This window comes from Amblyraja radiata, chromosome 1 (assembly GCF_010909765.2).
Source record: "Amblyraja radiata isolate CabotCenter1 chromosome 1, sAmbRad1.1.pri, whole genome shotgun sequence".
Classification (NCBI taxonomy): domain Eukaryota; kingdom Metazoa; phylum Chordata; class Chondrichthyes; order Rajiformes; family Rajidae; genus Amblyraja; species Amblyraja radiata.
In genome coordinates, this window is record NC_045956.1 from 165,987,057 (window position 1) to 166,001,663 (window position 14,607).

The following is a 14,607-nucleotide window of genomic DNA, read 5'->3' on the forward strand; positions in this document are numbered from 1 at the left end:
CCCTCGACTGCATCTAATTGTTTTGGAAATAATGTTCAAAACCCATTTACGCATGATCACTGAAATCGTTTAACAGCAGTAATATTTGACTTGAAATTAGATAATTTGGTTTTCCCAAACACTTGCTTTACCACACATAAAGTCATAGAGTCATAGAGTCATAGAAACATAGAAAATGGGTGCAGGAGGAGGCCATTCGAGTGATACAGTGTGGGAACAGGCCCTTCGGCCCAACTTGCCCACACCGGCCAACATGTCCCAGCTACACTGGTCCCACCTGCCTGTGCTTGGTCCACATCCCTCCAAACCTGTTCAATCCATGTACCGGTCTAACTGTTTCTTAAATGTTGGGATAATCCCAGCCTTAACTACCTCCTCTGGCAGCTTGTTCCATACATCCCACCACCCTTTGTGTGAAAAAGCTACATCACAGATTCCTTTCCCCTTATCCCCTTCACCTTGAATCCTCGATTCCCCTATTCTGGGCAAGAGATTCTGTGCATCAATAGCATCCAATTGTTCTGCCATTGTGCAAGGAGATGGGATTTATCGGGGTTGTGCTTCTCTTCTAAAATTGGTCGAAATATGAAACGAGTGTTTATCGCATTTTGTTAGTATTTGTTTTTATTCTTGCTTTGAAAATAGAGTGAAGATGATGGATATGCATCGAGAAACCAAGTGGAGCAGCGGCCTGGAGAGTTTAAGTATGTCTCATGAGCTAACGTCTCTTTTATTATGTTAATGCTACTGTGGATAAATGCTATCCCCTTGATTGATATGCAAGTGAAAAATGAATGTTGGATACATTTTAAGACATTTTAATTTTTGTGGTGAATTTATATTGGTGTCTTTCAGCATACACTGAAAAATGTACATTAATGCAGAATTTAGATGGTTTTATGCTATTTCTCATTAAGGCTAATTAGTTAAAAATCTGAATCTTGTTAAAATAAGTAAATAGAATTCTGTGAATGATAAAATGTCTTAACATTATATTGTCAGCATAATGGCATATTTAAAACGACGGTTTGGATAGATCGTGAACTTTTCAAGTATATTGTGTATTTACATTTTTGGTTTCAGATTTGACAGATCATAACATTGTTACAAGGCAAATATTATACAATACTATTCTGGTTGCTGCATTGATGGAAGAATAGGGATGTTTTGGAGAAGGTGCAGAAAAGGTTCATCAGGATGTTTCTTGGATTTCAGAGAATGTTAGCTATAAGGAGAGGTTGTACCAACTTGGATTTTCTCTCTGGAGCGGTGGAGTGATATAAAATGATTAAAAGGTAGATTGTCAGTTTTTTTGCTAGTGGCAAGTTTTTAACACCATGCGGTGGGTGCCAGGAACATGCTTGTGGTGGGTGCAAATACTACAGCGACATTTTAAGTAGCTTTTTGTCGGACACATGTTTAGGCAAGGAATTGAGGCATATCGATCACCTGCTGGTCGATGTACAGTTTAAATTGGCATCATGGTCAACATAGACATCATCGGTGGAAGGATCTGTTCCTGTGCTGTCCTGTTCTATGTTCAACAACACTGAATATCAGCAAAATAATCTTTTTTTGGGCCGCGATATTTTTAGCTGGATTTGCAATTGGTTAACGAGCTACACATTCAGATTAATTTGTCATAGAGACAAGGGTGCAATGAAATTTCTAGTTGACATTAAGCAGACAGAGTAAGTAGTAAACACAAGTACAATACAGACAATGAATGCGAAACAGCACAGTGGTGCAAAAAATGACTTGCAGTCTGAAGTAGAGTAAAAAATATGAATGAACTATGATGAAAAAATCAAATGAGCTAGAGTTGAGAGTAATTCTTCAAATTTTAAGAATATTCAAGTACAATAGAATAAGCGAACAATAGAGTTAAGCGTAAGACTATGAGGCAGCACCTCTGGGAAGGGTGTGTGAAAGAGGTGATTTGTAAGGCAGTCGGATTTCTGTGGGGACTACGCATTTCTTGAATTTCTGAATGTCTGAACTTTCAAGTTCCTGTCTCAAATCCCAGAAAGTAAAAGAGAGAAATGGGAATGGCCATAGTGGCAGGCACCCGTGAAAATATTTCTAGTCTTCCAGATGTTACGCACCGTGAGGATGGACTGGGCCTTGGTCACACTCTACAGATTCAGGCAGTTAAGCGCAGTTCAATACCAGCCCATATATGCATTCCATTGAAATACTTTCTATAGTGCATTAATTCTGTATTTATCATCACTGTATGTATGCTGAAGATGGACGCAGAATGCTGGAGAAACTCACCGGGGCAGGCAGCATCTCTGGAGAGAGAAAAACTCATATCTCAGGCTGTTGTTTATAGACTACAGCTCAGCGTTCAATACCATAATCCCCTCCATGCTGGTTACCAAGCTCGTGGAACTGGGTCTCTGTGCATCCCTCTGCAATTGGATCCTCGACTTCCTCATCAATAGACCACAGTCTGTTTGAATAGGCAGAAACACTTCTTCCTCAATAACAATCAGTACGGGAGCACCTCAAGGCAGCGTGCTCAGCCCCCTGCTCTACTCACTCTATGCTCATGACTGTGTAGCCGGTCATAGTGCGAACTCCATCTTCAAGTTTGCCGATGACACCTCCGTTGTTGGAGATGGTGATGAGTCCGAGTATAGAAGTGAGATCGACCGATTGACCAAATGGTGCCAGCACAACAACCTGGCTCTCAATATCAGTAAAACCAAGGAACTGATTGTGGACTTTGGAAGAGGAAGGATGAGGACCCACAATCCTGTTTATATAAACAATGGTGGAGAGAGTCAAAAACTTCAAATTCCTGGGCCCCATATTTCCGAAGATATTTCCTGGACCTAGCACACTGATGCAATTATAAAGAAAGCGCATCAACAACTTTACTTCCTGAGAAGATTACGGAGATTCGGTATGTCAGAGAGGATTCTTTTGAACTTCTATAGGTGCACAATAGAGAGCATACTGACTGGTTGCATCGTGGCCTGGTTTGGCAACTTGAATGCCCAAGAGCGAAGAAGATTGAATAAAGTTGTGACCACTGCCCAGTCCATCACTGACTCTGACCTCCCCACCATCAAAGGGATTTACCAGAATCACTGCTTCAAAAAGGCAGCCAGCATAATCAGAGACCCACACCACCCTGGCCATGCACTCATTTCCCCCCTGCCATCGGGAAGGTACAGGAACCTGAAAACTGTGACGTCCAGGTTCAGGAACAGCTTCTTCCCTACAGCCATTCGGCTATTAAACACTGCAACCTCAAATAAGCTCGGAACTACAGAGACTATTATTATTATTGCACTATTATTGTGATTTTTTGTGTATGTATGTGTACATTTGTGTGTGTGTGTGTGTGTGTGTGGATATATATGTGTGTATTTGTGAGTATGTGTGTATATATACACACACTGAACTTTTTCCTCTCGGTTATTATATTGTTTATAGTGTACTGTGTTTACATATTCTGTTGTGCTGCAGCAAGTAAGAATGTCATTGTTCTATCTGGGACATATGACAATAAAACACTCTTGACTCTTGAGATGTATGTATGTATGTATGTATGTATACTGTATGTGTATTGTTTACTCTGTGAACTTTCTGTGAACAAGACATTTTATTTCTTCCCAGTGTGTGTGACAATATGCTAACCTAATCTAATCACCCTGGCCACCGCTCTTATCCGCTTTTACCTTCTGGAAGAAGATACAGGAGCTTGAAAGCCTGGACATCCAGACTTAAGAACCGCTTCTTTCCCACGGATATCTGACTTCAGGATATCAGTGGGGAACCAGCTGTTCTTGTCTCTGAATTCACCATTCACCTTCTTCACACTGTGTTTGCAAAGACCAAGCTTCCATCATTGTCTTTGAAAGAGAATTCTTAACATTTGCCATCCTTTGCTTGAAGACATTTCTTCTGAACTTAGTCCAGATTAGGAAAGATGAATCTGATCATAGCTGGAATATACCCATTAAATCATCTCATCTTTACCACCACCTGAGTCCAAACAACAGCACCTTCATCCTCATGCTTTTCTTTATTTTGATGAAAATATCCACATCGATCTAAACTTCTCCATATTCTCTTCGGACACAAGGCTTGAAGTCACTGTGATCCAGGTATAGACAAGTGACAGTTTCATCCATTTAATACTTTTAGACGAAATGCCAAAATAAGTAACATGCCACAAAGTCTGGTCCATTACCTTGCAGGCTCCGAATCATTTTGACCCTAGTTGCTATTTTATATCATGTTGCCAGGGGTGGTGGTGGACGGATATATGATAGTGACATTTAAGATTAGCACAAGAATATGCAGGAAATGGAGGGATCGCATGCAGGCGGGAGGAGATTAGTTTATCTTGGCATTATGTTCGGCAAAAAACATTGTGGGCTACAGGGCTGTTCTTGTGCTGTACTGTTCCATGTTCTCTTCACAAAGAACTACTGATTCAATCTCTAACATCTGCTCATGTCTTGGGTCATTTGCTGTAGAAATATTCAAGTATATAATAGTGACCTCCAAAATCAGCCGTTCCATGGTTTAACCGCCCAACCTCTTGTTTTTCACCTCCCAGTTCCTAATGGCCAAGCCCTTTATCATCTCTTTAAACCTTGATCCCTGCAATCTCTTTTGCCCCACAAACTGCCCCCTCCCAGATCTTCATGTTCTTTTGGGTTTGTCTTTTTCTCTGTACATCTTTGTCCCATGATTTACTGCAGTGCCTCACATTGTGGATTTTTTCCCTATAAACTCATCCCTTGTTATTTTTTTGAAAATGCTGGATTTTTTGGGCCCTGCTGAAAGTTCTCTCCATATCTCTTTTCACAGCATGGCAACCATCTTAATATGTATGCTTTTTCTGAATTGTTTTGGACTAACTTTTAAATGTTTTAAGAAGTGCCACCTTATTGTTTACAATTGGAACAATTGGGCAGGAACTTTGCATGACATTCCATTTCTGCGGGTAATGCAGAGCTCTCTGATGCTGCATTGCATTGCTGACCTTAATTATCATGTTAAACATAGTTGTGGTACTCAAATCCACAGCAATCTGACCTCCAGCTAAGAGTGTAAGCTTGCAAGTCAATGAGGCATAGCATTATTCAGGGATAGACATAGAAAGAAAATGCATGGGGTGGAGATGCCAGAAATGGTTCCTTTTGAGCCTTGGAAGAGCCTTCGAGCAGTATGCTGAAATATCACAAACTTTTATAATAAATAACGGATGTAAAAACCAGCCATGTGGTTCAAATTATTTAAAGCATGGTGGCACAGCGGTAGAGTTGCTGCCTTACAGTGCTTGCAGAGCCAGAGACCGAGGTTTGACCCGACTACGGGTGTTGTCTGTACGGAGTTTGTACATTCTCCCCGTGACCGCGTGGGTTTTCACCGAGATTTTCGGTTTCCCCCCGCACTCCAAAGACGTACAGGCTCGTAGGTTAATTGGCTTAGTATAATTGTGCATTGTTCCTTGCATGTCGGGTAGTGTTAATGTGCGGGGATCGCTGGTCGGCACGGACTCAGTGGGCCGAAGGGACTGTTTCCACGCTGTATCTCTAAAAGTAAAACTAAAAATTAAATTGGTGAAAATAGTTTTCTAAGCTTCAGGCCAGCTTTATTAAAATCTACTTTAATATTGAGTTTTTGTGATTGTTTGGGGCTGTGTTTGAAAACTACCTTCTTAGATTATGTGTGGGGAGATGGAAAGAAGAAAGAGTTTCATTAACGGATCTCTTGTAATTTGATGACACTTGCATTTTGGACAATCAAACTTTAAAATCTCAAATATTTTCATAAAAGTAAATTGTTCCACTTTACCATTGCAAATTATATCCTTGGGATTATGTCCTCTTCAATAGTCTATACCTGTCACTGCTAAACTGCAGTATCTAGTTAAAATGTACAATTGTTTATAGCTTTTGTACTGCAGTATTTTTTATAATGTCACTTGGTTATGCATTTGTAAACAGGAAGAGGTTCAGCTTGTAAATGGAGTATAGTATCAGATCATCCCTCTAATATTACTTTGGTGTCAATTTCCCTGAAGCCATCTGCTCATGGTATCTGCATCTAATGTCTGTATTAATATCATTGCTAGTTTTTCCTCTCACAAGCACTAATTGTTATGCAGTAAATTTTAACAAAAACTTTGCACGTGAATCTGAGGACAATTCTAAACTTGCCATACTACGTAGTATTCATGGAAATATTGGATGTGATTTATTGTAAACTTTGAAGTGAACATTTAAAAGATGTTTGGACGGGTACATGGATAGGAACGTTTTAGAGGTATATGGGCCAAATGCATGCAGTGTAGGCATCGTGGTCAGCATGGACAGGTTAGGTCGAAGGGCCTGTGTCCTTGCTGTATGACCTTATAACTCTACAAACATATCTTTGTCAAATATCAGTGGAGTTTGTTCCTGCTGGAAATGTAATGGACAAGCGTTTAAAATCTATCTTGCAGTTCTTCCCAATTTTCACCAGTATTGTGCTTTTTTCCCCTTTTTTTGCAACTCTTCTGATCATGTTTGCCATTCATCTAAAGTTGTCAATGACCTTTTAAAAATATGCTGTGAGGATTCCTCATTAAATTTAGACTGATTTTAATTTGGGCCTAAGTTTGGATAGCTGTCAGAAAAGGATCGGATAGAAAATGATTTGGGACAATTATTTAATTATCCTTCTGAAGTATGCCTTCAGTCCTCACAAGATAGTGTTAGGTATCCCTCATCTCAAGCTTGCTTGAGTGTTAGCATCCCTTTGGTGCCTTATTGTCGTGTTGATAAAATTAAAATTGAGGTGACATTTTCCTATGTTGTAAGTTAAGTTACCAAGCCAGTTTTTCAGCAGAAGACTGCAACAAGTTAACATCTACTCTAATGTTTATTTTGATTGAGAAGACATAGATTATTATCATAATGCATGTAACCATAGTAAAACCACAGCATTACACATAGCAAAACAAGATCAGATTGACGTTAATAGCCATTGACTAAGAAAACTAAATTGTGATGGCAGTGAGATGAAGGGAAGACAGCAATAATATTTCTCCCTTCAATTTTTGAGATTGGACATAATGATGTATGATGTATCTTTTGGGATGTTCTTATGACGTCAAATTTATTGAGAGGGAAAAGACTTATTTTGGCAACTACTGTTTGTCTTGCAGCTTATGAACCAAATTGTTTATACAGTAACCTGAATACAGTTTTGTCAGTAACATCTGGTGTCTGTTTGAATTCACAGTGAGTAATTAAAAACTTTGCAGAAGAGCAATCTGGTCCAGTTAGGTTTCAGTTTCCAAGGGTCTTATCAATGCAGAGTATTAGCTATCTTAAAAAATGTATTGCCTATTGTATTGCATTCAGAATTTGTGTCAATGATTAGGATTAATGACATTAGGAAATATCTGAAGTTAATGCGTATCACTTTACAAGTTTCTATAAGTGGATATTTACTGCTGTTACTATTTGTCTGTGCAAAATTATCTGTTTCCAATGGTGTTTCTATGTCAAGCATCTCAAATTATTCTGTATAAAGAGGAGATTATGTGGGTGGCTGTTTTCATTGGAATATTTGACTCCAATTTTCCGTGTAGGTATTATTTTGTTATTTGTTGGATGTTATGCTGAGAACTGAATGTTGTTTGGAAGCCATCAGTAGGAGATGAACGCATAAAATGTTTACATTTTTTCTTGAAATCTAGTACGTTTGATGCACTAAAGTTGTTAATCACAACTGACTTGAAAAAGATTTTACAGTATCAAGTGCATGAAACGTACTAGATTTCAAGATTTGTTTTTTATGCATTCATCTCCTACAGATGGTTTCCGAAACAACATTTGCTTCTCAGCATCACATCCAACAAATGCATTATAATAAAATAATGCTGACAAGGAAAATATGAGTCAAATGGTATTTAATTGAGCCATTTCATGTTGAGATCCTTTCTTCTCTCTCAAGTTGACTCAGGTGTGGGCAATAAATGCATTTCTTTCCAGTAACGCCTACATTCCAGAAATGAATTAAATAAAAGTAAGGATTAAATGGAACTGTTTCAAAGAAAAGCAGTAGACTTTGTGTTCTGACTAAATTTTATCCCAAAGTTAGTTCTGGTGCTGGTTATCCGTCTTTCATTGCTTACTGCGGGTGCTTGCAGTGTGCAGTTGAGAGCCGAGTCAACGGTCGAGTTTCCATTGTTTAAATGGTCTTTACACTTTCCAGGCCTTATTTCCCATATATAAAAATTATGGTTAGCTTATATTCCATATTGTTTATGGTCCAAAATCAACAGTGTAACTGAATAACATTTTAAAATTTGATATTCGGGAATTTCCTCAAGCATTTGTCATTCTGGAGTGAAGAAAATGCAGTTTGTACAAGCTTCTCTATTTCCACTGCTGCTTGACCTATTCCATCCATTATGGTATTTTTCCACAGTACCATTTTTTTTTTTGCATGCTGATGCACTGCACAGCCCACGTTATTTTACAATAGGAAAGTTCTCTGAAATTTAGTTTAGCTTAGAGATGCAACAATATAAACAATCCCTTTGGCCCATTGAGTCCACGTGGACCATTGATCACATGTTTTTCACTAGTTCTATGTTCTCCTTTGCATGTGCTGGGGGCAATTTACAGATGCCAATTAACCTACAAGCTCACATGTCCTTGGGGTGTTAGAGGAAACCAGAACACCCGGAGGAAACGCAAGCTGTCACGGAAAACGTGCAAACTCCACACGGACAGCACCTGAGGTCAGGATCAAACCCAGGTCCCTGGTGCTGCGCCACTGTGCTATCAGGACTAGTTTCTTATTATCCACCCTATCTTAAGCCCTTATTGTTTATAGGTCTCCCCCACCGCCATCCCTCAGTCTCCTTATTAAACAAAACTTGCCTCCCCAATCTTTGCTCATAACTGAATTGCTCGATTCCAAGAAGCTTCCTGGTGAATCTCCACTGTATCCTCTCCAGTGCTATCACATGCTTCCTATAGTATGGCGATCGGTATTCCAGCTGTGGCCGAACCAATGCTTTATGAAGTTGTACAATATTCTTCTTGCTCTTGTATTCTGTGTCCCAGTTAATGAAGGCAAGTGTCTTGAAGGCAAGTACTTGGACTGGTCCTGAAATCACCTCCCCAAATGCAGAAGCTCAGACTACCAGCATCAAATTCCACCCATCATTGCTTTGCCGCCTTGCCACTTGATCCATATTGTCCACGAGTTTAAGATATACTCGTAATACACCAGTAATTTTTGTGAGTTTAACAGAATGCTTTGTTTATAAAAAAAGAACAATACTGTTTGAACAAGTTAATAAAAGGGCTTAATTTTATTTTTCTAAATGACTATATTCATCCTTCACAAATAAACCAAAAAACTATGAGGAATCTTATAAACACATTATAAATACCATTATTCAAATGTAAAACATTCAACTCTGCGTGTCTCCGAGCTGGGCTCTGCTCATCTCTCCGATCTTCCATCCTACACGTCATCTTTGACTCGTTCCTAAATTTAAATGAAGTTTGCGGATGGCACAAAGCTGGGTGGCAGTGTGAGCTGCGAGGTGGATAGGATGGGTGAGTGGGCAGATGCATGGCAGGTGCAGTATAATGTGGATAAGTGTAAGGTTATCCACTTTGGTGGCAAGAATGGGAAGGCAGATTAACAGATTAGGAAAAGGGGAGGTGCAACAAGACCTGGGTGTGCTTGTACATCAGTTACTGAAAGTTAGTGTGCAGGTACTGCAGGCAGTGAAGAAAGCTAATGGCATGTTGGCCTTCATTGAAAGAGGATTTGAGTTTAGGAGCATGGAGGTCCTACTGCTGTTGTACAGGCCCTGGTGAGACCACACCTGGAGTATTGTGTGCAATTTTGGTCTCCTAATTTGAGGAAGGACATTATTACTATTGAGGGAGTGCAGTGTAGGTTCACCAGGTTAATTCCCGGGATGGCGGAACGGACATATAATGAAAGAATGGGTCGACTGGGCTTGTATTCACTGGAATTTAGAAGGATGAGAGGTTATCTTATAGAAAATTCTTACAGGTCTGGACAGGCTAGATGCAGGAAAAATGTTCCCGATGTTGGGGGAGCTCAGAACCAAGTGCCACAGTTTAAGAATTTAGGACAGAGATGAGGAAAAACCTTTTCACCCAGAGAGTTGTGAATCTGTGGAATTCTCTGCCACAGAAGGCAGTGGAGGCCAATTCACTGAATGTTTTCAAGATAGAATTAGATTTAGCTCTTGGGGCTAACGGAATCAAGGGATATGGTGAAAAAGCAGCAACGGGATTTTAGATGATCAACCATGATCATATTGAATGGTGGTGCTGGCACGAAGGGCGGAATGGCCTACTCCTGCACCTGATTTTCTATGTTTTCTAAGCCTTCAGCGGTTACATCTTTGCATCTCTGATCATTAATTGTTCTGCCCCCTCCTCCACCTTGCCCTATTTTCCCCGTATTCGACTCTGATGTCAATGTATCCTTAATCTCTGTAGGGTGGGGTAACAAGCTCAAACTGGTTTATGTCTGATTTCAGAAGGAGCAAGCTGGTACAGATCCAATAAAATCATTCATTGAACTGTGTTTGAACTTCCATGCCTTGTTCCTTCTGCAAACTAGTTATTTAAAACGATCGCCACAAAAGTATGAGACCTTTTTGATTTTTCTCCCGCTGATTCTCCACAGCTAAGTGACCAACAGTGGCTTTGCATTTCTTCCTGTTCATCAGAGTCAAATGCTTGAAGTCAATCAACAATTTCTTCTGGCAGTCAAATAGCTTGCGGCATTGCTCACACTAATGCTGGCCTTCACAGACCCTGAATAATTACTGGATGACCTCAGCTGCTGGAATGTTAAACATTGTTTTTTATTTTCTGTGTGAGAAGATGCAGAGCTATTTTTTCCATGATCTTGATAATAATGCTTCCAAATAGATACTCTAGAGATTCATGAGGTAACCTATTTCTGAAGATGATGTATTTTGCACCAAAGAATAATTTAAAAATGACCTTCATCGAATGCAGGTTCTCATTAAGCACAAAACAAAGAACTGCTGATGCTGGTTTAAATAAAAGGGCATGAAGTGCTGGAGTAACTCAGCGGGTCAAGCAGCATCTCTGGAGAACATAGATGAAGTGATGTTTCGGGTCAGGAAACTTCCCACCCGAAATGTCACCGATCCATGATTTCAGAGATGCTGCCTGACCAGCTGAGTTACTCCAGCGATTAGTGTCTATTCAGTAAGCACATCTTGATTGTTATAAATTATTGGAATCAGTTGAAATTTTAAGCTTGCCCTTGACATATAATGATAGAACCATTATAGCACAGGAGACCATTCTGCACATTACTTTAGAGCTTATTTTTGTGTGTGTATCCATATCTTCAGCTGATTTTGTTCGATGACTATTTCAATTTCAGGCACCTATTTTTCCAAAGTTGCCATTGTCCTACTGAAAACATGTCAAATGGTATGAGTCTGAAGAAGGGTTTCGGCCCGAAACGTCGCCTATTTCCTTCGCTCCATAGATGCTGCTGCACCCGCTGAGTTTCCCCAGCAATTTTGTGTACCTTCAAATGGTATAGTTCCTGTTATAGGGGCAAGATATTTGCATGGTATATTATATTAAAGGAATAGTGCCATTATGAAAACCATTTGACAAGAAAGTTTAACTTTAAATAAATATAATGGCACTGACAACAAAACAGAGGCTGGGGAAAAACTGCAGTAATAGACAATGGACAATAGGTGCAGATGTCGGCAATTCAGCCCTTCGAGCCAGCACCACCATTCACTGTGATCATGGCTGATCATCCACAATTAGTACCCCGTTCCTGCCTTCTCCCCATATCCCTTGACTCTGCTATCTTTAAGAGCTCTATCTAACTCTCTCTTGAAAGCATCCAGATAATCTGCCTCCACTGCCTTCTGAGAATTCCACAGATTCACAACTCTGGGTGAAAAAGTTTTTCCTCATCTCTGTTCTAAATGGCCTACCCCTTATTCTTAAACTGTGGCCACTGGTTCTGCACTCCCCCAACACTGGGAACATGTTTCCTGCCTCTAGCGTGTCCAATCCCATTTTTTAACATCTGACTGTCCCGCCATTCCTGGGAATTAACCTGGTGAACCTGCACTGCACTCCCTCAATAGCAAAAATGTCCCTCCTCAAATTTGGAGACCAAAACTGCACACAATACTCCAGGTGTGGTCTCACTAGGGCTTTCCTTTGCCATCCTTATCCTTTCTATTACTGGCACATGCCAGTCTAGAAATTGAATCAACTGGCCTTTAATGTCAGGTTTGGACAAACCCAATAACAATTGCTCCCCATTTACCCTTCTGAGCTCCTGCCTAATAACATTGTAGTCTTCCTTACTCCATTTTAGTACTAAATCATTAATGTATATTGTAAATAGGCGCTGTCCCAGCACCGAGCCTTGTGGTGCCCCAGTAGTCACTGCCTGCCATTCTGAAAGGGACTCGTTATTCCCTACTCTTTATTTCTTGTCTGCCAAACAATTTTCTATCCATGTCAGTACCCTACCCCCCCTCCCCCCCCCCCCCCCCCCCCCCCCCCCCCCCCCCCCCCCCCAATGCCATGTGCTCTAATTTTGCCCACTAATCTCCTATGTGGGACCTTATCAAAGTATTTCTGAAAGTCCAGGTACGCTACATCCACTGGCTCTTCCTTGTCCATTTTCCTAGTTACATCCTCAAAAATTTCTAGTAGATTAGTCAAGCAAGCGTGATTTCCCCTTCGTAAATCCATGCTACCTCGGACCAATCCTGTTACTGCTATCCAAATGTGCCGCTATTTCATAAATGACTCCAGCATCTTCCCCACCACTGATGTCAGGCTAACGTCTATAATTCCCTTTCTCTCTCCCTCCTTAAAAAGTGGGATAACATTAGCTACCCTCCAATCCACAGGAACTGACCCTGAATCTAAAGAACATTGGAAAATGATCACCAATGCCTCCATGATTTCTAGAGCCACTCCCATAAGTACCCTGGATGCAGACCATCAGGCCCTGGAGATTTATCAGCCTTCAGTCCCATCAGTCTACCCAACACCATTTCCTGCCCGATGTGAATTTCTTTCAGTTCCTCCATCACCCTAGGTCCTCTGGCCACTAGTACATCTATAAGATTGTTTGTGTCTTCCTTGGTGAAGGCAGATCCAAAGTACCTGTTCAACTCGTCTGCCATTTCCTTGTTCCCCATTATAAATTCACCTGTTTCTGTCTTCAAGGGACCCACATTTGTCTTAACCAATATTTTTCTCTTCACATACCTAAAATGGCTTTTACGATCCTCCTTTACATTCTTGGCTAGCTTACCTTCGTACATCATCTTTTCTCCCTGTATTGCCTTTTTAGTTATCTTCTGTTGCTCTTTAAAAGTTGCCAAATTCTCTGGCTTACTAAAGCATTGCTGCAAAGTGAATGGCAGGATTGTTATGGAACACTGTTCACCTGCATGGGAGAATATTCCATTCAAATTACTTGAACATCACTTCCAAAACCTGAGATTTCTATCACTTAGATGAACGAGGTTAGGGGATACATCGGAATATCACCATGTGCGTGTTTTCCCTGCAAGATGAATTCATGTTTGACTTAGAAATATCTTCCACCTTTATCAGAGCAAAATCTCTCAATTCTCACAGTGGGGAAGGGAAAATATCAGACAAAGCCATACGGGTAGAGACTTGCTAGGCGGACAAATAGGAGATTTAGTGGTAGTAAACAAGACTCCAGGATGGTGTGTTGCCTCCGAGCAGCTGCAGAACTTTCTCAAGGGGAAGGGCGAGCAGCTGGAAGTCATTGTACAAATGACATGGGTAGGAAAAGGGATGAAGTCCTGCGGAGAGAATATTAGTAATTGGGCAACAGAATAAAAAGCACATCCTCAAGGGTAGTAATCGCTGGGTTACGCGCAGTGCCATGTGCACGAGTAGAAATAGGAAGATAGGACAGGTGAATGTGTGGATCTGCAGTTGATACAGGGAGCGGAGTTTCATATTTTTGGATCATTTGGATCTCTTCTGGGGCAGAAGTGATCTGTACTTGAAGAGGGATTGATTGCATCTGACCAGAGGCGCACCAATATCCTTGCAGGGAGGTTCGCTATAACTATGTGGGAGTGTTTAAACCAGAGGGGGGTGGAAACCAGAGTAGTAAATCAGAAATTGGAAGGAACAATGGGAAGGTAGAGGATAGGATGAGGAAGTCTCAATGGAAGGACTGACAGGAGAGGTAAAGGAATATGGTGAAGGTGATGGGATGACATGTGTTTATTTCAATGCAAGGAATATTGTGGGGAAAGCAGATGAAAGGGCCTGGATCGGTGCTTGGGCCAATGATGTTGTGGGTAATTTGTAAATGTGGTTGTGAGAGGGCACAACTGGCAGCTCAATGTTCTAGGATTTCATTGTTTCTGACGTGATGGGGAAAAGAGGTGAGGAGTTCTGCTGCTAATGAGGGAGTCTGTCACAGTGGCACTCAGGTCATACTGAAGGTTTTGTTCACTAAGGCGATATGGGTAGAGCTCAGAAATAAGAAAGGTGCAAGCATTCTAAA

The 14,607-nt window shown here is 40.7% G+C and overlaps 1 protein-coding gene across 4 annotated transcripts in view; it reads left to right on the forward strand.

Annotated features, from left to right (window-relative positions):
* The window catches only part of ctbp1 (C-terminal binding protein 1), a 228,049-nt gene that overhangs the window by 89,055 nt on the left and 124,387 nt on the right, over nucleotides 1–14,607 (forward strand). For 3 of the 4 annotated variants that reach the window (XM_033034769.1, XM_033034754.1, XM_033034757.1), the window contains one exon: nucleotides 646–704. The exons of the other annotated variant lie outside the window; for it this stretch is intronic. In XM_033034769.1, coding sequence (XP_032890660.1) covers nucleotides 653–704 — 52 coding nt within the window. In that variant the 5' untranslated portion in view covers nucleotides 646–652. Of the gene's footprint in view, nucleotides 1–645; nucleotides 705–14,607 lie in introns of those variants that run through there. 4 annotated transcript variants of the gene reach the window in all.